Consider the following 27628-nt stretch of genomic DNA (forward strand, 5'->3'; position numbering starts at 1 on the left):
TTCCAGGAGGTGTTGATGTGTGTATGAAGTGAAGATGAGAGTGGGTGAGGGGTGTCACACTGAGCTTTTCAAACCTGCTTTAAATCACATTCACTTCATCAGCCATTTGTTGATACTCTACAGAGCGAGGGTGAGGCGTCTTATACTTGGTAATGCTTTTCAGGCCTTTCCACACAGATGCAGGATCGTTGGCTGTTGGCTAAAAACAGTTTTTTCAGCTTTTCAGAGTAGCTTTTTTTAGCCACTCTGATTTCCTTAGTCATCGTGTTTCTAGCCTGGTTGTACAATATTTTATCCCCACTTCTGTAAGCATTCTTTTTGGCATGGCAAAGCTGTCTGAGTTTTCCAGTAAACCATGGTTTATCGTTATTGAATGATAAAAATGTCCCAGTAGGTATGCACATATCCTCACAGAAACTGATATATAATGTCACAGTATCTGCTGAGCTCATCCAGGTCTGTGGCTGCAGCTTCAAAAACACTCAAGTCAGTGCATTCAAAGCAGGCTTGTAGTTACAGTTCTGCTTCATTATTCCATATCTTTACTGTCCTTACTACAGGCTTAGTTGACTTTATTTTCTGCTTGTATGTCGAGAGGAGATGAACCAGACAGTGACCAGAGAGTCCTAAAGCTGCACTTGGGACAGAACAATATGCATCCTTTACTGTGGTGTAGCAGTGGTCCAGTATATTTCTTTCTCTGGTGGGGAATGTGATGTGTTGTTTGTATTTTGGCAGTTCATGGGTAAGGTTTGCTTTATTAAAATCTCCTAGAATAATGATAAGAGAGTCCGGGTGCTGTTGCTCCATGTCTGTGATGTGATCAGCCAGCTGTTGCAAGGCTGCGTTCACTTATGCTTGTGGCAGGATGTACACACTCACCAGAATAAATTAGGTAAATAAAACTCCCATGGCGAGTAGAAAGGCTTATAGTTGATGAAGAGTGCTTCTAAATTAGGACAGCCCATCTTCTTCAATACTGTTACATCTTTAGACCAACTTTCAGTGATGTAAATATATGTTACACCACCTCTCGTTTTCCCAGATGATTCTGCAACGCCAGAGCAGCTGGAAGCCTAGCAGATGTAGCGCATTGTTCAATGTTGCTTCATTCAGCCAGGTTTCTAAGAAACACAGAACAACAGAGTTAGAAAAGTCCTTATTTGTTTGAGTGAGCAGAGGCAGTTCATCTGTTTTGTTGGTAAGGGTGTGGACATTCTCCAGTTGAATACCCGGCAGCGGAGTCTTAAAGCCGCGTTGACTAAGCTTCACAAGCACGCCGGCGTGCTTCCCTTGCTTGCGTCTCTTGGAGTGCTTGTAGAACACCTCTGTGCCTCCAACTAAGATGTCTAATAAAACATCACTGACAACATTTTTTATTTTTTGATAGGTATGCTCTGCCGATTATTCAGCAGTTCATCACTGGAGAAAGTGATCAGGAAAGAGTGACAAAAACATGCCAAACAAAAGTAGCAGAGGCCAGTTATAATCTTAAACCGGTGTGTACCTGCATAATGGACAAAAATTAGCTACAATCACGCTGTGTACAATCGTACTGGGAATATTACCGCTGTCTTTTATATTAGTCTCCGTGTTGTCAATCTGTCCCGTTCATTTGGAGTGTGACACACACATGCAGCTGATCACATCGGTTGCGGCATCAAGACAAGCGCTGTGAATTATTTTTCTTTTTCTTATTCAGCCTTTGGTGGATTTACAACATATCTAACTTTAGTGTTTACAATATTTCTTTGCAAAATCTCAGTTAAAAAAGTATAATAATAAAATAATTTCAAAATGTAAATTCAAATTAATCTTAAAAAAAAAAAAACGCCCAGCCCTACAGCGTGTATATTATGGCAATACCACCTTTACAAAAATACAGCATGTGACTGAAATTCATGTACCAAGGTATTAACATGGTACTCCAAAAAACGTCCATTTGGTAAGTACATTGTTGTACCATGGTATTACTAGAAGAACTTTGGAACACCTTGTAAAACCATACCATAAAATGTACCATGGAAATACTTTTTTTTTTAATTTTTGGACCATGGTGGTACTTTTGTATATTTTAAAGTAACTTAGTACTTAGTATTCAATTTACTGTAAATACCATGGTACATGAATGTTGTAGTCATTCAGTACTATGGTATAAATTGGGGTCCAAAAATGTTTTAGGATTCGATTGTGTCATTGACCTTGTTGAACTCCATTGTACAAAAAGTCTGATTTCCATGCCCTTATTAAAGCACACGTGATGCTACTGGAACATTCTGAAATCAGTCTGGATAAGATGGGTCATCGAAACTACAGAACAATGAAACTTATAAAACAATATAATTTGTAATAAAAACTTTTGACCTCCACTGTATATCAAGGAATGGTATTACCATCGCTGTATCATGCCACCACATTCTTTTTTGTAATAATGGAGCGAGAGGTAACTGTTACAGTTCATGGTCTGGCAGGGTTAATTTTTTACTATATAATTTCATAATCACTTGATGATTTATGCCTTTTTTCACTTTACTTAATATTCTAGATTACTCCTCCTTCCCTCATCTGTAGAGCTGTGCTGAATGGCATCTGTCGCTCCACTCTGCTGTACTATTCTGCACACACTCACAGGGGACTCTTGGTACAGAATGACACAGCATAGTACAGAGAAAGATGGAAAAATATACAGGACATTTACAGACAGATGGAATGAGGATAGAAAATGATAGGTAGAAGAGGCAGGGGATAGAATCGAGAAAGGACACAAGCTGGATTCAATCCTGTGTTGCCTGCATGAGCGCCACAGCTGTGCGCTAACCACTAGGCCACGGTGTATATGCTTATAACTTAAAGACACTTAAACGTCTTAATCAGAACCAGTTTCATATTAAAATAAATACTTAAACCATTTTTCATGGGGTTTGGTTTTGATAATGGTTCTTGGGTGTCTACATTTTTCAGTCAATGCAGATGGAACACTGTATTAAAATATTCTGACAGCGCCATGGCATAAGAAAGTGTTTTAGATTAGTTGTGAGACTGCAATCTAAATTCAATGTGAGAGAAAGAATTTGTATTGCAAAGACAACACATCTTTTTATTGTGTTGCCCTCTCTGGTTGTACACAACAACAAGTATACAGCATCAGCAGTGTAGTCAACAAACGAATGGCATTTATAAACCAGTTCTTTTAAAATAAATAGTTTTAACTCGATTGGAGTTCTTGGTTTGAATCTGTCAAGATCATTGAATTGGTCAGAGTGGCTTTTGACTTAAGTAATGATTTGGGGTCTATTTTTAAGTTATTTCCAATTTTACTTTTTTATGTGTAATTTAAGGCTTTTAAAATTGTAAATCTCACAATTAAAGAGACACATTCGAAACAGTTTTATAATGGTACTTAACAAGAACAATATAATCTTTTTGTTTTTTCCTTTTTGTATTTTCATTTAAAAACTGTTAGGATAAATTAAAATGTGCTAAAAACACTTGTGGAATCGTTACACACCAGAATAATTAAGTGCAACTCAAATTCCTAACAATTCCCATGCCTAGATATTAGCTAGCTCTCATACAAATGATGTGACTGTGGCAACATTTTTGCTGAATTTTATTACAGGTGAAACTTGAAAAATTAGAATATCGTGCAAAAGTTCATTCATTTCAGTAATTCAACTTAAAAGGTGAAACTAATATATTATATAGACTCATTACAAGCAAAGTAAGATATTTCAAGCCTTTATTTGATATAATTTTGATGATTATGGCTTACAGCTTATGAAAACCCCAAATTCAGAATCTCAGAAAATTAGAATATTACATGAAATCAATAAAAAAAAAGGATTTTAAATACAGAAATGTCGGCCCTCTGAAAAGTATAATCATGCATATGTACTCAGTACTTGGTTTGGGCCCCTTTTGCATTAATTACTGCCTCATTGCGGCGTGGCATGGATGCTATCAGCCTGTGGCACTGCTGAGGTGTTATGGAAGACCAAGATGCTTCAATAGCGGCCTTCAGCTCTTCTGCATTGTTTGGTCTCATGTCTCTCATCTTTCTCTTGGCAATGCCCCATAGATTCTCTATGGGGTTCAGGTCAAGCGAGTTTGCTGGCCAATCAAGCACAGTAATACCATGGTCATTGAACCAGGTTTTGGTACTTTTGGCAGTGTGGGCAGGTGCCAAGTCCTGCTGGAAAATGAAGTCAGCATCTCCATAAAGCTTGTCTGCTGAAGGAAGCATGAAGTGCTCTAAAATGTCCCGGTAGATGGCTGCGTTGACTCTGGACTTAATAAAGCACAGTGGACCAACACCAGCCGATGACATGGCTCCCCAAACCAACACAGACTGGAAACTTCACACTGGACTTCAAGCATCTTGGATTGTATGCCTCTCCATTCTTCCTCCAGACTCTGGGACCTTGGTTTCCAAATGAGATGCAAAATTTGCTCTCATCAGAAAAGAGGACTTTGGACCACTGAGCAACAGACCAGTTCTTTTTTCTTTAGCCCAGGTAAGACGTTTGACATTTGAAGCCCATGTCCAGGACCCGTCTGTGTGTGGTGGCTCTTGATGCAGTAACTCCAGCCTCAGTCCACTCCTTGTGAAGCTCCCCACACTTTTCCTGACAATCCTCTCCAGGCTCACGGTCATCCCTGCTGCTTGTGCACCTTTTTCTTCCACACTTTTCCCTTCCACTTAACTTTCTATTAATGTGCTTTGATACAGCACTTTGAGAACATCCAACTTCTTTTGCAATTACCTTTTGAGGCTTTCCCTCCTTGTGGAGGGTGTCAATGATGGTTTTCTGCACAACTGTCAGGTCAGCAGTCTTCCCCATGATTGTGAATTCAACTGAACCAGACTGAGAGACCATTTAAAGGCTCAGGAACCCTTTGCAGGTGTTTAGCTGATTAGAGTGTGACACTTTGGGCCTACAATACTGAACCTTTTCACAATATTCAAATTTTCTGAGATTCTGAATTTGGGTTTTCATAAGCTGTAAGCCATAATCATCAAAATTATATCAAATAAAGGCTTGAAATATCTTACTTTGCTTGTAATGAGTCTATATAATATATTAGTTTCACCTTTTAAGTTGAATTACTGAAATTAATGAACTTTTGCACGATATGCTAATTTTTCGAGTTTCACCTGTATGTGGCTCCTTACACATATCGCCACAATTCCGAGGATAAATATCTACTTAGTTGCGTTAAAAGTGAATTTTCTTCTTAAATAGGTGAGGGTTTTGAAAGTTAATGCTCTAATCGAGTCTTAAATCAACAAAACCTATATCCCTTCCCTAAGCCCTAAAGGTGCACTCAACGATTCCTGAGAAACACTGTTGATATTCGAACTCAACTGCCAAAACAAACACACCCCTCCCATCAGTGCTCCTTTGGAATCTCCACCCTCATTTTATCATAATCCATCTTTTTTAGTTTATATTAGTCTGACCTTTTTCACTTGGTCTTTTTCTCAGCAATTTGTCCTCCTTGGAGTTTAGAAAGTTAGCATAAGCCAGATTTGCCTTCTTTTTTATAATTAATATCCCTCTCGCTTTACCCACCACCACCCATACATTGCACACGCAACAACCACCACTGTTGCTGACTGGCATGAGTAGTGATGTGTGGATCATCCTGTTCCACTTGTTTTTGTCCCATTTACAGAGCCAGGGCTATGTACAAATACTAGATTTTTTTCAGCCCACCCACAGAACAGACAGCTAGCAGACTGTGAGGAGATATGTGCAGAATTTGACAAAAATTGTATTGGATTAAAATTACTGAGTGCACCTTTAAACCTAAAGTTAGTGGTTAGTGTTATAAAAAGCAAATGTGAGAAAAACACTATTGCTGAAGCAACCAGGGCCTTGTTTCACAATAACAATTGGTCTTAGCGGTTATGAACATTAGATTTTTTTACATGTGTTTCCCAAAACTGGACTTAACATGAACGTGCGTAACATGCACTTAAAGTAACATGATACTTTAAGTGCTACTTAAACAAACACTATGTAACTGTTTTGTTAAAAAATTACAAAATGATATTAATGAGATTGTGCAACAAAAATCCAAACCATGTCTTTAGTTGTGCTATCACACACACACGTCTGTGTGTGTAGTGAAATACAATAATTATACTGTAATCGGTGCAGAACATTTCACTTGCTAGCACACATATGTATTTTCTTTATAACGGCAATAATTGATATAAATAAATCCTTTAGTATAGGCTTGCCGAGGACATGTGAGTCTTGAAATTATGTTGACCACTGGTTCGTAACAATGTCAATCTATAAATTAGTTACTATCATGGTCTATTTGGCCAGAATATTCTATAAAAACTTTACAGCGTTTGACACTATCAGACTAGCAATCTTTATGTTTAATGTTAACAAACGTTGCCTAACTTTTGTAACATTTTGTTGTTTATTTCAAAATATCAATATTAGCATAAGATATGGCACTTATCTGCTCAGATGTCATGTTTTTAGATGTCCGTCTTTTCCTTTCTTTTGTTATTTATTTGTCCATTCGCTCTGATAAGATGTCCTGTATCCAGTGTACACCGATGCCTCAAACCACATTCATCCACGCAGAGGAGCAGAGCCGAGGCACAAATTTTGTCATTACCAAAACAATGTTCTTCCGCAAGACACATGCAGTTTTATTTTTTAACCTCTAGAAGGCAAAAAGTTACATAGTGTAGCTTTAAGAGAGACATTGTCCATAAACGTGAAGTGCTGAAATGTGACCGTATAGTGCTGCTCATCATTGCAGCATAATATTTGTGCATTTGTAATTTAGCTCGCTGGACATATTTGAATTGTACAACTTAATTCACCACATAATTGCATTTTGTTTTGCAATCGTTTTATGCCAAACAATGTATTTATTTTACACAATCACTGCTTCATTCATCAGATGTGCATTTTAATACTTCGTTTTCAAAATTTCCACTGTGGGTCGAGATTAAATCTTCCAGGATTAGTGAAGAGAGCGGAGACCCTGTGTATTGTCCTACTAATAACATTTTGACTTTTTATAACACTAGCGGCATTAATTGAATATAACGAGGTTCACCTTGTTATTGGGAGTGTAAAATAAGGAGATGCGTGGCATCTGTGCTTTAAGGACATTCACCAGTCAAAGGGAGATCTTCTCTTTACTCCCAAAAGTGATAACTGTAACAGCAATGCTACACAACAGGTGTGGTACTACACAACGAGAGTGCCCTTGGAAGAGGAGACGAGGATGAGGAGCCAATATACAGTACTGTACAGATGATTTTCATGCATTTCAGCTGATGTGGCATGCTGTTCAGGACTCGAATCCCAGTCCTTTGCACTGCAAGTGCAATGATCTATCAGTTGAGCTACCACACAATTTGATAGCACATGAATAAGCTTGTAAATGTTGTTGGTTATGTAACTCAAATCTTAAAATGTATTGCTTTACTTGCTCCACAGTAAAAGTGTTTTGATTTCATAAGATAGTAATGTGTGAGGAACAGGGTGAAAAGTAAGTGTTTATTTCACCAGGAAACTGCTGCGATATGTACAACGAGCCACGTAAAAATAATTTTGCAAAAATGTAGGTATAGATACATGATTCTATGAGACCAAGTTGATTTAAACATGCTTATTTAAGTGATGATGCAGCTATTACCTTTATTGAGCTCTCAACTGTTGATAGCAGTTCAGATTAATGGAAGGGTTGTGAAAGGAGGTGGTTATATGTGTGTTTCACACTAATTATTTTTTTAGACTGCATCTGCCTGTTCAACCAGGTCGTAAAGATTTCCATGGTGTAATTTACCAAGTGAAACTGAGCATAAGCATGATCCAAAATCAGTCACAGATTCTGAGAATCCAAAAGGATCACACTGTTCAGTTCATTCTGTGCCAGCTGGAAACTGAGATTTTTTTCTGCAATGGAGGAGAACCCTTCCACAGAGAATAGGTTGTCCTGAGCTGTAATTGGTCCCACTAGATTTTCTGATGTACATAAACAATATGATCAAGTCTGTCCTTAACGCTTTGCTGTTTTGTGAGGGGTAAACAAGTCTGTGCTTCCCTCCTCATGTCTGCTGTGAAAGCTAAGGGAGAAAGACTACTGTATATAAACATGACTGGTGTCTCAGCATCTCTTAAGTAAACAGTCATGAGGATTTAATAGGAAAGACTTTATGTACCAGAGGTGGATTGTTACACCATGTTCTAACCAGATGTGATGCAATAAGATTCCAGTGACAAGCAAACTGTCAGTGCACATGGAGCAATGTAATGCTGTGTGACATGGCACAATCGCAACCAATCAGAACATATTTGAAGATTAATAGCCTTTAAAGAGAAGGTGGAACTTTGGGTCAATTAAAGTTCTCTGTGGGTGGGGTTAACCGGCACGGCACAGCAAAAAAAAACAAAAAACGAGCGATCTGCGAGTGTCCTGTCGGATGGAACGAAAACTCAGATTAACACATGTTCATTTATTGCATCACATCTTATTAGGACACAATGTTATGAAAATAAATGTTTGTCAATAAATATTCCATTCAGTGCTCAAAAATAGTTCCATCTATTTAAAATGGGCCATGCCACTGCCACCAAATACTTGTTGTGTGCTCTGAAAATGTGCTTGTGTGAGTGTCGTTAGCTTAGCCACATGCTAACATCGATCTCTAATTAAATCAAGTATCTGTTGAGTTGAGTGTCTTTTGTGATTCACTAAGGAGTGCTATTTGTGTTGCGTACATAAAAGATGAATTTGCTGCCTTTGTAGTACATTCCAGATCAGTCATTTTTGAACCTCTATTTAGGTTAGCTTTAGCGTGCTTCCTTAGAATGTAGCCAGCGAGGCAGCTCACTAGGATTTCTACCAAACTATTTAAACAATTTTTTTGTACCAAAATAGTGATGCTGTTTTTGTCTCATGAAAATACCAGGGGAACCATTTAAGAAACATATAAACACAATTTGTGGAGTTTAATAACATTGTATTTACAAAGCTACTTTTACATGCTAAAAAGTGATACTGTGGGCTCTTTTTCATTTACAAACTTTAATAGTCATTTGACCCATTTCTTTAACACATTTTCCTTTAATAAAGACATATTTGATTGCCTTATGTATTGTTTGTTATATCAAATACATTGGTTTGTGTGCTTTCACATTGGCTACAGTTGGACTCTCCCTACACAAATTGCAGTGTTGACAGAGAGTCTGTTTTAATATTGCTCGGACATCAATATCTTATTTTACAAGCACAAATATACACTCACCTAAAGGATTATTAGGAACACCTGTTCAATTTCTCATTAATGCAATTATCTAATCAACCAATCACATGGCAGTTGCTTCAATGCATTTAGGGGTGTGGTCCTGGTCAAGACAATCTCCTGAACTCCAAACTGAATGTCAGAATGGGAAAGAAAGGTGATTTAAGCAAGTTTGAGCATGGCATGGTTGTTGGTGCCAGACGGGCCGGTCTGAGTATTTCACAATCTGCTCAGTTACTGGGATTTTCACGCAAAACCATTTCTAGGGTTTACAAAGAATGGTGTGAAAAGGGAAAAACATCCAGTATGCGGCAGTCCTATGGGCGAAAATGCCTTGTTGATGCTAGAGGTCAGAGGAGAATGGGCCGACTGATTCAAGCTGATAGAAGAGCAACTTTGCCTGAAATAACCACTCGTTACAACCGAGGTATGCAGCAAAGCATTTGTGAAGCCACAACATGCACAACCTTGAGGCAGATGGGCTACAACAGCAGAAGACCCCACCGGGTACCACTCATCTCCACTACAAATAGGAAAAAGAGGCTACAATTTGCAAGAGCTCACCAAAATTGGACAGTTGAAGACTGGATGGATTCAGATGGTAGAGTCCGAATTTGGCGTAAACAGAATGACAACATGGATCCATCTTGCCTTGTTACCACTGTGCAGGCTGGTGGTGGTGGTGTAATGGTGTGGGGGATGTTTTCTTGGCACACTTTAGGCCCCTTAGTGCCAATTGGGCATCGTTTAAATGCCACGGCCTACCTGAGCATTGTTTCTGACCATGTCCATCCCTTTATGGCCACCATGTACCCATCCTCTGATGGCTACTTCCAGCAGGATAATGCACCATGTCACAAAGCTCGAATCATTTCAAATTGGTTTCTTGAACATGACAATGAGTTCACTGTACTAAAATGGCCCCCACAGTCACCAGATCTCAACCCAATAGAGCATCTTTGGGATGTGGTGGAACAGGAGCTTCGTGCCCTGGATGTGCATCCCACGAATCTCCATCAACTGTAAGATGCTATCCTATCAATATGGGCCAACATTTCTAAAGAATGCTTTCAGCACCTTGTTGAATCAATGCCACGTAGAATTAAGGCAGTTCTGAAGGCGAAAGGGGGTCAAACACAGTATTAGTATGGTGTTCCTAATAATCCTTTAGGGGAGTGTGTATATATATATTGGAAGGTACATTGTAACTTAATTATTTGAGATTTGTTATATTTTGGTATACATATTTTCAACATTAATATAGACTACAGGGCTCGACATTAAGGCTTGTCCGCTTGTCCGGGACAAGTGGATTTTTTGTAGGACAAGTAGAAGAGAAAATTAGTTGTCCGACCGGACAAGTTAAATTTCAAACAAAATAAAATGCCATGTTACTTCACGTTATGTGCCACTCATTACGTCTATTTTACAGATTTAATTCAATCGATTTGAAACAAACACATTTTTTAATAAACACAAGATTTTGACGCATATTCAAGGGTTTGTGCGGAGTGTGGAGCCGCACTGCATGGAACAGAGAGCTGGCGCTGAACACTTGCGTTTTCCTATCAACAGTGGAAACAACTTAAATACTGTATCATTTCTGGTCATACTGAAAATAATAATACATAATTTGCAACTACTTTTATTTGTGTAAACTCACAATAACAAGAAAACGTGCTTTTGCAAAATAAAATAAAACAATCAGGCGGGCTTTCATGGTCTCCGTGAACTGAAACTGAACTGAAACAAAATATAGTCTATGTAACGTTAGGCTAAAGCTTGAAATGTCCACTTTTAAAGAACCAATTCGAATCGAAAGAAAATAGCCTAACGTTACCGTCTGATTATGCAATCCATATGAATTTCTCTCTAAAGGCGCATCCGCTTTACATCGGAGATGGAGGTATATTTCCAGCAAACACTGATTTAGAAAACATTAAAATGCCTCGTTATTTTTTCAGGTTATAAACAGAAAAGCTCCAAAAACAAGAAGTCACCTTAAACCAACAACATAGGAATTAAAACGGGAACGAAATTTTTTAACCAAATGGAAAGATGAATTCGACTGGGTTATTTATGAAGACGGAGTAATGTTCTGTGAGCGTCTGTCGGACGCAACCCAACCTGGCTGACAAGTAAGTGACGTTAGCTAGCTAACTTAGCGTCGGCAGCTGTGTAGCTACTGTAAGCAAGCATTAAAAGCATTAAAGCATTAGTTCACCTCAAAATGAAAATTCCATCTAATTTTCTCCTCCAACTTCAAAATCGTCCGACATCTTTGTTTTATTTTATAATTATTAATAAAAAAATAATATTTCGTGACGTTTCCAAAGTCGCAGACCAGCACAAGACCAACAATTGTGGTTATAAAAAGTATAAATATTTTTTTTTTTTTAGAAAATGAACGATCGTTTCTCTAGATAAAGACTTCCTCAGCTGGGAACGTGCACAGCCCTTTGAAGCACTTCAAAGCCCTTTTAAACTGCATCGATTTGGACTTCAACGTGTTGTTAAACTTAATCATATTTATTTAGGCATATCATATCAGTTAATTGCCTAGGCATTGTTTCTAATTTAAAATAATCTATTATTTAGATTTCATTTCAACTTTATTTCAATTGTGCTTGAAGTCCATTGTGTGGAGAAAAATCCTGAAATGTTTTCCTCAAAAAACTTAATTTCTTTTCCACTGAAGAAAGAAAGACATGAACATCTTGGATGGCATTGGGGTGAGTAAATTATCATAAAATTTTCATTTTGAGGTGAACTAATCCTTTAACAGCATTTGTATTGGTTGTACAATGTACATAGTTAAATATTACTATTAGCCATTTGCCTACTTTAGCAAGTCACAGTATTTCCAAGCCCTGATAATGTACGAACTGTAACTGAGATGACGCAGTAAATAATTCCTCTTTCAAGTAACTGCACGGTCTGTATGTTACCAAAGGATCTTGGGACGAAGCTGCAAAACAGTACATAACAGAAATTGTGTAAATGTTTTAAATGCTTTCAATGGTTTGTTCGAATTCTGCATTAGCAAAACACAAAAAAAATAAATGAAATTATAAATCTTTACCCGGGCAAATGACTTTTGTGCAAGGACAAGTGAAACATAAATTTACTTGTCCGAAGGACAAGTGCCTCAAAAAGTTAATGTCAAGCCCTGGACTATAACTACAAGAATCTACATTCAACCATTTGTAAAAACCTGGACTACTGTATAAGTCTGCCTGCTAAATGTTCTTAATGTTCACGAAAGAAAGTCCTATGAGTTTGAAGCAACATGAGGGTAAGTATATTTCATTTTGAGATTTACTATTCATTTAAGCTTTGAAAAAGTGCCCAAAATGAAATGATTCTCATTGATATAACAGTGCTCCATAAACTGATCTCCACTTTACCATTGAAATTCTGAAAATGGGTGCAAGACGGCACTGTTGCTCACCAGCCCTCCCTACACATGTTTACCTTGGCAACTAGCACAGATTGTAAACAAACACCTCTGCAGCGCTGGCACAGTGTGTGTGTGGGCAGGAGGGGTAGAGTATCATAACGTCCCACAGGGAGTTGATGAAGAGAGATGTACTTTCCCACAAACCTTAATTTCAGCCTAGTTTCCCTTCCATCTGCTAAACAGCGCCTTATTTGATCAAATATCTTTCCGTAAGTGAGGTGGGTGAATCTTTGTTCCATATGGACCAGATTTGTCATAATTTATGCCTCTCTTTTTTTCACATCATTCTTATAAATAAAGGTTTGTTGGTTCTCTGAAGCAACTTTAAATCAACATATAATCAAACCTTACCCCCTCTTCCCATGCAGGAAACCAGACAGACTGGAGTTTTGTGTTTTTTTAGTGTTTGTTTGTTAGCTTTGAAGCCATCTAAATTAGATTGTGCATATAAAAACAATCAACTCTAAAAGGTTTTCCCATTGCATCATTCTCTAAAACCCCTTTTAGTTCTAACTGGAACCTTATTTTTTAGACTATAGATTAAAATAACCAGTAGTCATAATGGCATTCATGCAAACTCTCAACAAGTAAAAACAGTGAGCAGTAAAGTGCAACCCCCTCGCCAAGAGAATGACTTTGAATTCTGTTCTTATTTAAGTCAGTTGCACTCGAGTTTCATGCTTACATTTGTGCAGGAGGGAGCTGTTTTTTAAAGGCGTGGAGAGACATGAGGTCAATTCTGCTGTAGAGCTTGCTGACTGAGAATATATCAGCCGACTCCACTCAGCCTATAAGAGGAATAAGAGGGGGGCGGTTGCAGTTGCATCTCCCCTACAATTTTTGCATATCACTCTCAGAATGGAGTAATATTTCTGAATATCGCTGAAGCTTATTTGATAGCAAAGAAATTAAGCTTATCACTTCCTTCAGTTTTACTGCTATTGTTTGCTTTAGAAGCACATTTCTTCAAGAATTCTGTAGGGAAACAATGGCAGGGACAATGAACAAGCTAAATTCCAGCATTCCAGCATGAATGAATGCAAAACAATGTATTTGGTTATAACTTCATTTTATTAAATGTAAAATGTAATCAATTTAGATTTTTAAACTGGAAACATACTTAAATTGTATTGAGAGTGCATTCATTTTCATTTGCGATAAATGGATATAAGGAAATCCAGATTTAGACCATTGGAAATTGATGAAGCATTATTTTTCTGTAATCTAACATCATCCATCCATGTGGTTTGTTAAATTTAGTACACAACTAAATTAAAATATGGTTCTTTATTTCTTGTTGTATGCCAGAAAAAAATAAAATAATAGCTAATATTTGGTGAAGGCAGAAATAAAAATATAAATATAAAAAAATTGCATTATTTAGTAGCCTAAGCATAATATTTTGTATGAATATTCCGGGTTCAATACAAGTTAAGCTCAATCGACAGTTTTTGTGGATTATGTTTATTACCCCAAAAATAATTGACTCATTCCTCCTTATCTAAAAAAATAAATAAATCTGGATTATAGTGAGGGACAGTGGAAGTGAATGGGGCCAATGTTTGGAAGGTTTAAAGGCAGAAACGTGAAGATTTTAATTTTATAAAAAAAAAACATTTACATTAATTCTTCTATGAAAGCTTGTGTTATCTGAGATGTAAAGTTGCTTAAATTCTAATGTTTACAGTCATTTTAGGGTTTAGGGTGTTACATCACCTTGGCAAATTTGTATAATTGGATATAACTTTACACAGAAAAGGTTAGTAAGTGATTTTACCCCCTCCCTCTCCCCCATTCACTTAATTGGAAGTGCACTGTTCCCCAGATTTGCTTCTTTTTGCTTTACAGAAAAGGGATGAAAAATATTTTTTCTTGTAATTAGCATTATGACACAAATGCTGTTGATTTAGCTGAGCTTGAATTGAAGAGATATTCCTTTAAAACTCTGTTGAAGTAGAGTGACTATATTAGAGAAGTCATTTTTATTTACATTGCATTTAGTAGACATAACTAAATACATTTAAGTAGTACAAAATGAAATCAAATCCTTTCAAATAAATAATATTGAAATTGCTTAATTTTAGTGTGAATGTTTTTATTGTTTTATAATAGTTTCTATGGAAGTGCAATATTCTCCAGGTTTTGTCAACCATGTATTTTGGTTTGTTGTAGGTGTATATGGGGCATCCAATCATTTACCAGGAAAATGTGATGTATGTATGTTTACAATGTTTTATAGTACCTGGTCAAGGTTGAATGAACCTGACCTTGATAGACCTAGAACATGTGGGTGAAAGGCTAGTGGGTGATCAGAAGTCATTTTATTTCAGCCTGTCTTTATCGGACAGATTTTATTAAAACATTTTCAATTGATATTCATTTTCTTTGCATTTTAAGAATTTAGAATTAAATTAACTACAAGCTGATCAGAAAAAGGTCTATTATTCTCTCTATGTGACTGGCTGGGTTAATGATACTGATGAGCTATTAAAAGCATTTATTTGGGCAAACTATCACTTTGTAATGCTTTAATAACTGTGTCTAGGGGATTTTTTGTATAATATGAAATGGATAAACATTGTCATTATCACTCTTGTTTTTCTTGAGCTGCTCTGGTTCAGCTATTGCTTTAAAAAGAGCTATCGTTATTTGTAGCGATCACTTCAAATGGGCTTGGATGTTTGGGTTCAAACGGTGTCAAATGCTAATCAGAGCATGTTGTTTTTTTGTTTTTTTTTTGCCAGTCAAAAAGGTGGGAGATGTTTAAAGCTCCATATTAATTAAGTGTGTAGCCACAGTGCATGCATTTGCTTTTATCTACACTTTGAGTGACAAAATTTCATTTGCATTCTCTAAAGCCAAATGGCCATGTGTTAATTATTGCATTTTAGCACTGGTAACTATTGACCAGCATTCAGTCAATAACCCCAAAGGGCATCAGGACAAAAATAGCCACATGCAGCTCTGGGTGAAAAGCGCTGAAGGTCAAAACCGTGATGTTTTTTTTTTTTGTTTTTTTTTTCTCATATTGAACATCCATCACCTCCATTAGCATTGTGCTCTTTTTAGGCCAGATTATAAACCATCGCATTTTGGGTAATCCAAGCTAGCTAGACAGTCTAGCTGGTATTTGCAGGATGATTTTATCAGCACTCACACATGAGTGAAATTATTTAATGCTGCAAAAACTTCCACAGGTTGTTCTTTGTTCTCTAGGAATATCTGGAAATATGTGTCACAGGGTTTTTCCTGGCTCAAACTGAGGCGGAACCGTAATGATAAAAAAAGTGACGTTAAAAACACGTAAACGTTGGCATGAATACAATCCTAATGACCTGGCAACTGAATACTAATGTTAGTTACTGTTTTGAAATTAGACTTAGTCCTGTGTCAAATGTCCTTTTTAGTTTTTATCATATTTAGTCAACCTTAATCTGTTTTTTTGTTTAGTTTTTCTGGGGATTTTAATGTAGTTTTAGTCAATGAAAACTGTTGACATTTTTAGCCACAAGAGTATTATTGATAAGCATTTGTCAAGCTATTCTATCCAAAACCTAATATATATATATGTATATATATATATATATATATATATATATATATATATATATATATATATATATATATATATATATATATATATATATAGATACACATACATACATTTTATTGTTGTTGTCATTTTAGTGTTATTTTTCACATAAGATTGATCTTATCAAGATGATCTCATCAATGATGCAACTTGTTGCGAGCTGCAGACAGCGGGGGTGATAGACGAGCGTCTCCGTGTTAGAGTGCGCTTCAGCCGGCAGAACTTTAAATCTCTCTCGGTCTCGACTCCCGCTCAGATTGGGTCACTTCCGCGACTTGTTGAAGCGGCTTTGACCGCACAGAGAATGAAAGTTTTGGAGTTTGTGCTTATTTACATGTCTCGCTCCCATATTATTTGAACTTTAAGTATGAAATAAAGATATATCACCAAGCTGTGATCTGTGTTTCTATCAGACACTCGAGCTTCAGCATTCCTCTCATCTCGCTCATCTCATTTTAGTTTTATATGATCTCATGTTACGTTAAATGACATCAAGAACCTATTCCACAACAGAATTTTTTTATTATTATCGCTTAGATTTGCAGTTATAAATGACAATCCACCGAGTGCAATGCTTGTTAGTGTTTTCCATGAAGACACCCACCATAGTTTTGTAGACAGCTGGAGGCGGCACGAAATTTGACAGAGGCAGCCGCCTATTAATTCTTTATGCAGGAAAAACCCTGTGTCAGTAGTAGATGTGCACACACTACTTCTGACCTCATTAGAAGAACAGAACCTTTTATCGCCTTAGTAAACCTATTAGTGTCACCTAAATGTTAAGAAACAGATGCTGTGGAAACTCCTAGTCATATTTGAAAAGAACTGTTATGCCTTGTTATCAGCGGAATGTAGGGCTGGGCGATATATGTAAACAATTATATATCAAGGTTTTTCAACCTTTGATGATACTCGGTATATAGCTTGACATTTGCTCTGAAATTGTTTAAAAGAGTGATTCTTTTTAAATCTGATAAATGTTTTCATTTTTAAGAACAAACAGCCATTGTTGCAAAGTAGATTCAAAATGTTTAATGTCATAAGTAAAAATGAAAAGCAAGCTAAAAGTAATTAAGGCCTGTTTTTAATATAGTTTTTTCATTATTGAAAAGAAGAATGGGTTAATCTATGACAAATCAACATAATTTCAGAACTTCCCTGGCTGAAATTTTTGGTTCTGTAAATGTTTTACACTATTTGCATATTATGCAACAAGGAGTGCTGAAGTCAATTTAATTTAGTAATTATAGACCCACTTATGAAATAATAGTGACGCTGATACTTTTCAAAGGTGTTTTACTTTTTTACCTGTCGTTTTGCTCCAATTCAAATGCTAATTTTTCCTTTTGACCCCCGTTTACTAAATAATGGATTACTCAGTAAATATTGTTTCAAGGCATTTTCCATAATTGATCCAATAAGTATATTACACATTGATTCATTATTTGGTTTTCATCATCATTTATGTATTTCTTTCACCAGGAAAAAATATATACTGTATATCAAAAATACAATTTTGAGCCGGGGACCTAGATTTATGAAACTAATCTCTGAACTGAAATATTGAAACCCCTAGCTCAAAAGAACTGACTAATGGACATTAATTGAACATCCAACTCTACCACATTTTACTGAGGTTTAACCATCCTAAGCTGTTCAAAAATGGTTAACACTTTGGCTGTTTGCAGTTATTTTTGACCAGATGTAATAAAGGTGTACCTCTTTTTTTTATTAAATGTTATAACACTAGCTTCCCTGAAGTAGTAACAATAAAATTATGCACTTCTTTTGGGATTTTAGGTTATTTAGATAATTTCACAATAATTAATTTCACAATAATTTCACAATAATTTGCATATATAAATAAGCAACTTCACTACTGTAAAAATCTACACTTTTATACGTTTAAACAAAGACAATATGAGAATATGCCATGTATTGGGGCAGATTGCTGCTATCTGGTGAGAAAAATTCAAATAACATTACTTGAAAATCATGTTGTGACAGTAATAATCATTAGTGCTGCGTTCATCACTGGAGTCAAGCAATTGATCCAGGGTGTAAAATTGGTTAAACTTCAACCAATAGGGAATGCTAATGGGGAACTAGTTCACTACAGATGTCCGATCAGAGACATGAAAAACAGCTTGAAATTCTTTGACCCTTTATTTTCACCACCATATATTCCACAATGTTTCACTAGGGCTTTGTGCACATAGGTGTATATTTGTGTGTGGTCTAAAAGGGCATACAAATAAAAATAATTAACAATAATGACATAACACAAGATTAGAATAAACTAAATTGATACACATGGTGCATATAGCACGAGCACTTCCATAAGCAAAAATCAGCATTCATATACACAAACACAATCCAAATGCACAACTAATTTCCTTCTATAAAGTATCCTTTAACAAACTAATATAACATGTCTAGCATGATATAAATTCAGAATGCTCATACATCAGTTGATCATCAATATAATGGACAACATCAACAAAAAACATGCATAAAATGTTTATACTGGTATACCTAATTTCTAAACCAGCATCTGAAATAAGCTTTAAATGTATAAATCCACTTACTTGATTTATATGCATGCACACAAACACCATAATGTGAATAAAATAACTAATAGTCCATTTGGTTTGCACTCACTCCATACTGAGCCATACTCTGCAAACACTAATTAATGCCACTTGCTGGAGTTGGGCGGAGTCGAGCATCTTTTATGCTACAGCTCTAACAGCGTGCTGAAACATTGGCTGATTGCCAGTACAAGTCTCTTGTCAGTATCAGTAAATTCATTATTAGCCTTTCTAACGCAGGGTCTCATGAAAAGTATTGCGTTTCGCCATGGTGCTGCCACAGAATGAACTGTGAGCAATGCTCAAAAAGCCACATTTATAACTCAGAGCTGTGGGAAAGTTTCTTTGTTTCCATAACAAAAAGTGCAGTGTTTTGTCTGGTAGGCACCTAAACACATATACTGGGGTCAGACATTGTTGTTCTTTGATCTCTTTGATGTGTGTGTGTGTGTGTGTGTGTGTGTGTGTGTGTGTGTGTGTGTGTGTGCGTGCTTTTTGGCTGTTTTATAGGCCTAGTCCACACTAATACTTTTCGTTTGAAAACGCATCTTTTTCTCTCCGTTTTGGCCTTCCGTCCACACTGAGATGCTGTTTTTGTCTGCGAAAACTGAGCTTTTCGAAAACGCACTCCAAAGTGGATAAATTTGAAAACGCTGTATTCGAGTTTTAGTGTGGACTGTGATGCATTTTTAGTCATGTGACCTATCCAATCAAAACAATCAAGATGGTCAGTCTGTGTTATAGCGTCACTGTTGTGCCTGATACTCACTTTGATAACGTTGTTAAAAAATAAATGTCACTTTGTACTTGTACTTTGTACATTGCATTCCTTCAAAGGCAAAGGGAAGTTTACTCGGAATTGGTGTCTGGCAACAGAACACAAGGACAATTGTGTTTCAGACCGCACATGCTTCAGGGATTTTCCGCATGCGCAGTGACGCGATTTAAGCATTTTCATACGTTTCAGTGTGGACGAGCAACTTTTGGAAAATGAATGAAAATGTTAGTGTGGACATTTTGAAACGAAAATGCCATTTTCAAATGTATCTGGATTAATGTAAATGTAGCCATAGTCTCGCCCCTGATATAAATGTACTCCATGTTAGGGTCTTTCCCATTCATTTCCTATAGTCGGTCAATTTTGACCGCTAACAGCCAAGTTGTCGCATTTTTTATGACCACTTAGACTCATCGAAAGTCCAATTTATTTATAAAAAAAAATTCTGATTGCACATCTAAATAAAGTCACCATGTTTTGAACCACTCAGTTTGAGGAACATTTATAAAAAATGTTTTTATAAAATCAGTTAAAAAATGACCGAACAGCCTAGTAAGGCTAAATAAAAACAAAGCAATTAAAGCTGCACCACATATCGTTGTGCTCTCTAGCAACATATGTGCTTGAAACTTAAAATTGCAAGAAATTTGCAGAAGAACACTTTACATCAGTCGTGTTTTGGCACTGCTCTTCTGGTGGATTAATCTTATGATTTGAGGTTACCTGAATCGCCTGTGTGTGATCGTGTCTTTGAAATATTCAGAGCCAGAGTCAAAACATGCTATTTTCATGTTGCTATTAAGTTATACGATTAAACATTTAAAAATTAAATATTACTTGCTTTGATGAGGATAAACAACACTCTTAATATACATATTTTGAATTAATAAAATTTACACTTATAGTGATTCTATGACACTATACACAAAGTGCTTTTACATAGAGAACAGGGGACTCTCTCCAATCACCACCAGTTACCAGTATATTTAAATATGATTATTCAGGTGTTTTATCTACTATTCATGTTTGAATTGTACTACACATATCAATTTAAGAAGTGAAACTCATGACATGGCTGATACGAGTTCAATGGATGACTTTATTATTTTTACACTATGTACAACCCGGTGTTAATCTAGTTAACAAAATCAGTAAAGAAATCATTAATTGACTACGGTTTTTTTATTTAGTCAACAATAATAAAGACAAGACCAAAAAGCCACAGCTTGACAATAATTAAACCATTTTATTAAAGCATAATGTTGACGAAAATATGACGATAAAAAAAATATTGCAAGATTTTAACAGTGGATGATATAAACAGAAGAAGAAACATCTTGAGAATCTTTATTAGAATAAGATATTAGATATGGAGTCATCTAATTCACTAATCCAGTATTTTGGGGATTTCTCCGCTTGAGTAGTGTTAATTGAACACTTTGTTAATTGACAAAATAAACAGCTTTGAAACTGGGTAAATGCCTCATTCAAACACATCCTATAAATACATGTGAAGTGAATTAACTGGTGAACTTGAATTAAATGACACACTAGTCAGAATATGCGTCATTTGCGTTGCGTAACTTGCGTGAATATGTGATTTCCATAAGAAACACGCAATGTAAAATCCTCTCATGGAAAATTAATATGACTCTAAAGTATGAAGAATTTAGAATACAGTAGGCTAAATTCTAAAAAGTGGCCAAAACTTCAGTCTATACATTATTATTTCAGGAGCTCAGGTTTTTCACAACAAGGATAGTACTAATACATTAAACGAGGGTTCAGTAACGATGGGGATAGTTTAGAGAAACACCATCTGTATGTAGATCATGCGGCTTGGACACATCATTAGTGATGAACCCAGGGTTGTAGGGTGTTTTGGGTCTAATCATCAGACACCCTCACCTGGGTGACCCAACCGGAGATGATCAGTCCCCAGCTTGTGTCCAAGCGGCACGCTACACCATGGATCCCCCCTCTTGATCCACAACCACCTTGGAAGCTTTTTCAACAGCTTCAGTAATGTTCCTGGTGGTTTTTCTTTCCTGCAACCCTGCCAAGTCATATGTTAAGACCACGTCTGGCCTGAGTCTTGTTTTCTCAATGTGCTCTGGGAACTTCAGCTGTCTCCCGAGGTCCACTTTCAGCTGTCAGTCATGAGCCGTGGCTAGCAGCCCTGTTGAGGTCTCCCAGTCTGCCTGCGTTTTCTCCCCTGCCCTGATGAAGGCGATGTTGTGCCTTACTGGGAGCTGCTGTTTGCTGTGTTGTATTCCTGTGCAAATGGTGTCCGCTACTGCCTTCAACACCTGGTCATGGCGCCATGTGTACCTCCCCTCTCCCAGGGCTTTAGGGCAGCAGCTCAGGATGTGCTCTAGAGAACCTCTTGCCAGGCACAGTGGGCATGCTGGAGTTTCCACAAGACCCCAAGTATGCAGATTGGATGGGCTTTGGAGGACATTGTATACCGACTGAATCAGAAATTTGAGTCTCGCTGGTTCTGACTTCTAAATTTCTGTCCAGGTGATCTTTCTGGTAGATGCATGGTTCCAGGTCGTCCAAGCTCCCTGCTGATGCATGGCCACTGACTTACTGTGGCGCTCCTCATCTACCTCAGCACGAATCTCCTCCTGGACCAGGCGACGTCTCTCACTCCCCTGCGCTTTGTCATAGCGGGGTCTTATATGACTACCAAGCCCTGCTCGTCCGACTGCCACAGAACCTACCAAGACACCATGTCTCAGCCTTGCTTCTGCCTGCTCAACTGCCTCCTGAGTCCGCCACTTCTTTCCAGTTCTCACTGTGATGCCTGCAGAGGAGACTCTGCAGTCAGATGAGTCCCTGTAAAGTAGGACCTCCCTGGCTCTGGTGACTTTAAACTATTCTGTCAGGCCTGTGAAGGGAAGCTGCAGCTTGTTTGTGTGCCCATGTAGAGCAATACTACTAAGGCTCTTCGGCAGGCCCAGCAACCTGCGAAGGAACTGGCTGATGTTTCGCTCAAAGCTCTCCACGTTGGTTATCGGGACTTCGTATATCAGCAGTGGCCAAAGGAGTCTTGGCAGGATTCCGTGTTGATAGATCCATGCTTTGAACTTCCCTGGGAGTCCTGACTTGTCCACTGCTGACAGCCATGATTTCAGTTCCCTCTGTGTTGACTGGACTGCCGCGGTGTCTCTCAGGGTTCCGTTGAAGATCTTCCCCAGGCTCTTCACGGGCTTCTCGGACACTGATGGAACTAGGAATCCCTCCAGGTGGAAGTGATACTTATCGACCACTATCCCCTTCCTCAGAACCAAGGACCTGGATTTGGCTGGCTTGAAAGATACCTTTCTCTAGGCGATGCCATGCCGATGTTATTGTCCCAGAGGTAAATCTCAAACTGAAGCTGCTGTAGGTGTCCCGAATGAGTTCCTGGATCTTCTCTGGGACATGGTATAAAATATCCTTTATTAAACATGAAAATAATATGCTTCAATAGAAGTCAATTTCTGAAGTCATAGGCTACACAGTGTTGGCTAAATTACTCCAAAACAGTAATTAAATAACTAATTACTAATAACTTTTCTAAAACCCATATCAACTTTGACCAAATGGACAATAAAAGGATAGACTTCAAATTATTCTTTTAATTCTTTCAAATAAACAATTTAACTTCAAATAAATTATTCTTGAACTGTTCTTAAACTGACCCTAAATGGTTAATAAAATCTGTAATTAAAAAGCATGTACATAAAATCCAAGCATGTACATTTGTTGCAAAATTCTGTATTTGAAATAAGTATCGCAGGCAACATACGTAACTGTATAGTATCAGTAAACAGTTTTAACAAGGCACAGTGGCCCCTCAGCAAACCAGAGCAGAATGGAAAATTTACTGGCTTACCATTTATCACACGCTGAAACTTTATTTGGTATTAAACAATATAGAATCATGTGGAACGGTGCAACAGTCACATTAAGTCCTGTGATACCTGAACTTCTTCAGAACATCGACGGAGAACACGTTCCCCGTCTGTCGCTCACTCGACGTTGTGCCGAATGAAGAGACACCTATTCAATCACGCCATGCGCTGAACCGTGCTGACGCAGGTGCAGGCAGGCAGTTGCGTGCCAAAGCTACAGGCTGCATCAGACTGCATGTACCCTTCCCCAAAGGCCCATAAAAAACGTCATAAACTTTTTAGGTTCCAAGCATCCCGAAAGGGGGGAACAAAGCGACTTGCCAAGCTTGGGAGCAGGCCGCGCCTTTTCTCTCTCTGTTTCTCGCATAGAGTTAAAGCAGCTGGGTCCATTTTAACTCTATAACATGCATTGGGGAAGGCGTTCTTTTCCAACTCCTATTCTTTCAGGAGTTGCTGCAAACATGGTGACTGGGGAAATGTGCTATGTGCAAGCGGAACACCCAGTCAGACATTCCGTATTCCCTAGTTCTACATGCTCGGACCTGAGAGAACATGGGACAAGACCGACTCAACCCTGAGATTATAAAATCTCGTAAAGGTATTGGGTGTTGCCCAGCCCGCTGCTCTGCAGATGTCTGCTAGGGAGGTGCCATTGGCCAGTGCCCACGAGGATGCCACACTTCTCGAGTGTGCTCGAACCCGCAAGGGGGCGGGCACAGCCTGGGTGTGATAGGCCAAAGCGATGGTGTCAACGACCCAGTAAGATAGCCTCTGTTTGGAGACATTGTTTCCTTTTCGCTGTCCACCAAAGCAAACAAAGAGCTGCTCAGAGCATCTAATGCTCTGTGTGTGGTCCACATAGGTACGCAAAGAACGCATCGGACACAGCAACAAAAAGGCTCCCAGGGCAGCGCTTGCAGGTTCACTACCTGGTCCCTGAAGGTGGTTGTAGGAACCTTGGGCACGTAGCCCAGTCACGGTCTTAGGATGACATGGGTGTCTGCCGGACTGAACTCCAGGCAAGTGTCGCTGACAGAGAACGCTTGAGGCGAGCGCGATCAGGAGGGCCGTCTTCAAGGAGAGGGCTCTGAACTCGACTGATTCTAGCGGCTCGAAAGGGGGTCTCTGAAGGCCTGCGTCATGGTGAGCTGATATGGCAGCTATATAAACCTTCAAGGTGGAGGAGGACAGCCTCCCCTATAGCCTCTCCTGCAGAAATGAGAGAACTGACCCGATCTCTGCGGGTCTTCAGATTGGGAAGAACACAAATTCGCGAACAAGCGCCACTTCAGGGCGTAAAGTTGCCTGGTAGAGGGAGCTCTGTCTTGGTTGATCATGTCTACGACAGCAGATTGTAGGCCACTTAGATCTTCAACATCCCGTTCAAAAGCCAGATGTGGAGGTTCCAGAGGTCTGGGCACGGATGCCAGAGGGTGCCCCATTCCTGAGGGTGCCCCATTCCTTCTTCAGTTGAATTCGCCAGGGAGGGGCTGTCGCAAGGAGCGTTAGATCCGAGAACCAATTCCGTGTGGGCCAATAGAGGGCCACTAGAGTGATTTGTTCCTCATCCTCCCTGACCTTGCACAGCACCCATGCAAGTAGGCTTACTGGGGAAAATGCGTACTTGTGCAGCCCCAGGGCCAGCTGTGTGCCAGCGCATCTATCCCAATGGGAGCCTCCGCTAGGGAGTAGCAGAGTGGCCAGTGGGAGGTCTCTTAGGAAGCAAACAGGTCTACCTTTGCTTTGCCAAACCGCTCCCTAATCAGTTGGGCCACCTGGGGGTGGAGCCTCCACTTTCCACTGAGCGTGCCCTGTCGCAACAGCGCATCCGCTGCTATGTTGAGGTTGCCCGGGATATGAGTGGCGCACAACAACATGCTGGCTCCAAAGGAGGAGATGGCGAGCGAGTTGCGACATGTGATGACAGCGCACACCGCCTTGGCGCTATCATGGTGGTGCGAATCAAGACATGCTTGCCCTGAAGTAGCGGGTGAAACCTCTGCAGGGAAAGAATTACAGCCAGCATCTCTAGGCAATTTATATGCCAACCCAGCCAGGGCCCCGTACAGAAGCCGGCGAAAGTCTGGCAGCAGGTGGGGGTGATGAACACACAGTATGTGCCGCAGCGCCATGCCCATCTCGGGACTCGAGTCTGAAGCCAGTGCTGAAGTGGTCTCATATGCATCAACCCCAGCGGTGCGACTGCCACGGAGGATGCCATATGCCCCAGGAGCCTCTGGAATTGTTTTAGAGGAACCACTGTGCCTGGCTTGAATAAGGTGAGACATTTCAACACCGACTGCGTGTAATTGAGACTGAGTCTAACCCCATGCTGAAAAAAGAGATGTTTTGAACCGGAGCGAGCTTGCTGTTTTCCCAGTTGACCTGAAGCCCTAGATGGCTGAGATGCCTGAGCACCTGGTTGCTGTGGGCGCACATTGGCTAGGATGAGCCAGTCGTCGAGGTAATTGAGTATGTGGATGCCCACTTCCCTTAGCGGGGCAAGGGCTGCCTCTGTGACCTTCTTGAAGACACGAGGGGACAAGGACATGCCGAAGGGAAGGACCTTGTACTGATATGCCTGGCTGTCAAACACGAACCGCAGGATGGGTCGTGTCATGTCAAGATAGAGACGTGGAAGTACGTGTCCTTCAGGTCTACCACTGCGAATGAATCCTGATGCTGGAAGCATGTTAAAATGTGTCTTTGCATGAGCATCTTGAACGGGAGTTTGTGCAAGGCCTGTTTGAAACTCGCAAGTCCAGGATCGGTCGTAAACCGCCGCCTTTCTTGGGTACGATGAAGTAAGGGCTGTAGAAACCCTTCTCGCGTCTTTGAGTAAAAGGGTCATGATCTCAGCACGTAGGGTGTTGGCATCATCGCCATGCACCGAGGTGAAGCGGATGCTGGTGAAAGGGGACGGGGGCCTGGTGAACTGGATCACGTATCTGAGTCGGATTTTCCTGGCCAGCCAGCGCGACGGGTTGGGAAGTGAAAGCCATGCATCCAAGCTCCGTGCGAGGGGCTCTAGGGGGACGATCATTTTTGACATACCTGGTGGGGCTTCAGAGCAGGGCGAAGCAGGTAGTGTCACGAAGGTTGGTGCTGAGAGAAAGCTTGAAGCACCTACCTCCCTCCGTGCACCCGGAGGAGGATTTCTCGTGTAGGCGTCCTCTAGACTCGTCAGAACCGGCCCGATAGGGGGCAGCAGTCATGGGAGCGGAGGCAAGGGGTTCGCGTCCGGGTGCCAAGACTTCCGAAGTGTGGCACCGGGTTGCCATGTGAATGGCATTTGTGGGCCAGATGACCAAGTGAATGAGGAAATCACATTTTTATTGAGAATGTGGGTACCGCAGCCCCAAAAGTGGGTGGCAAAGGAAATAAGGTTTGTAAACAAGGATTCTCCTCCTACAGTGGTCTGTTTACCAGCTCCAGAGCAAACATCTCGTTCCCTGGGTCATCTGTCTCAGGAGCGCTCTGGAGCCTTCCGGGTCCTCGAAGAAGTCCGAGAGACGGGGAATGTGCACTTCCTGAAGGGCACTCAACGCTGAGAGCTGGGCCCAGGTTGAGGCGGAGCTGCCTGGCATTTGGAAGCCGCAGGGGGACACCCTTGGTGAGCAGACGGAGCATGGCCTGCGGTGGAACTGCGATGGGTCATGATGTAGGAAATGGCCTCCGTCTGTTTCTTCACCGCTGAAAACTGCTGGGCATAGTCGTCAACGGTGTCACCAAATAGGCCGAACTGCAAGACGGTAAGCATTATAGAAGGTAAAAACGTATGCCAAATAAATAGCAGATATCCATCCATCCAAACTGCAACGATGCTTTCCTGAACCGTGAGTGTGACTGAACTGAACATTGTGGTTACTACTGCCCAGAATATGCGACAGCTGGTACTTCTATTCTGTGTATACGGACATGATGTAAGGATGAACCATATAAGCCAGTGATTTCCTGCCAAATCCGATCTGACAGCTCAAAATACAAATCATTTTTATAGGCTTACCATAGTGACAGGC

The 27628-nt window shown here is 39.6% G+C and overlaps 1 protein-coding gene across 1 annotated transcript in view; it reads right to left on the reverse strand.

Annotated features, from left to right (window-relative positions):
- LOC127640293 (carnitine O-palmitoyltransferase 1, liver isoform-like) overlaps positions 1–27369 on the reverse strand; it is a 34284-nt gene extending 6915 nt beyond the window's left edge. The window contains exons 1-6 of the mRNA XM_052122740.1: positions 27218–27369; positions 23034–23129; positions 22719–22942; positions 22301–22516; positions 1233–1349; positions 1026–1124 (exon numbers count right to left, since the gene is read on the reverse strand). Coding sequence (XP_051978700.1) covers positions 1026–1124; positions 1233–1349; positions 22301–22516; positions 22719–22942; positions 23034–23129; positions 27218–27369 — 904 coding nt within the window. The remainder of the gene's footprint in view (positions 1–1025; positions 1125–1232; positions 1350–22300; positions 22517–22718; positions 22943–23033; positions 23130–27217) is intronic.
- Between the last annotated feature and the right edge of the window lie 259 nt (positions 27370–27628).

This window comes from Xyrauchen texanus, chromosome 49 (assembly GCF_025860055.1).
Source record: "Xyrauchen texanus isolate HMW12.3.18 chromosome 49, RBS_HiC_50CHRs, whole genome shotgun sequence".
NCBI classification, from domain to species: domain Eukaryota; kingdom Metazoa; phylum Chordata; class Actinopteri; order Cypriniformes; family Catostomidae; genus Xyrauchen; species Xyrauchen texanus.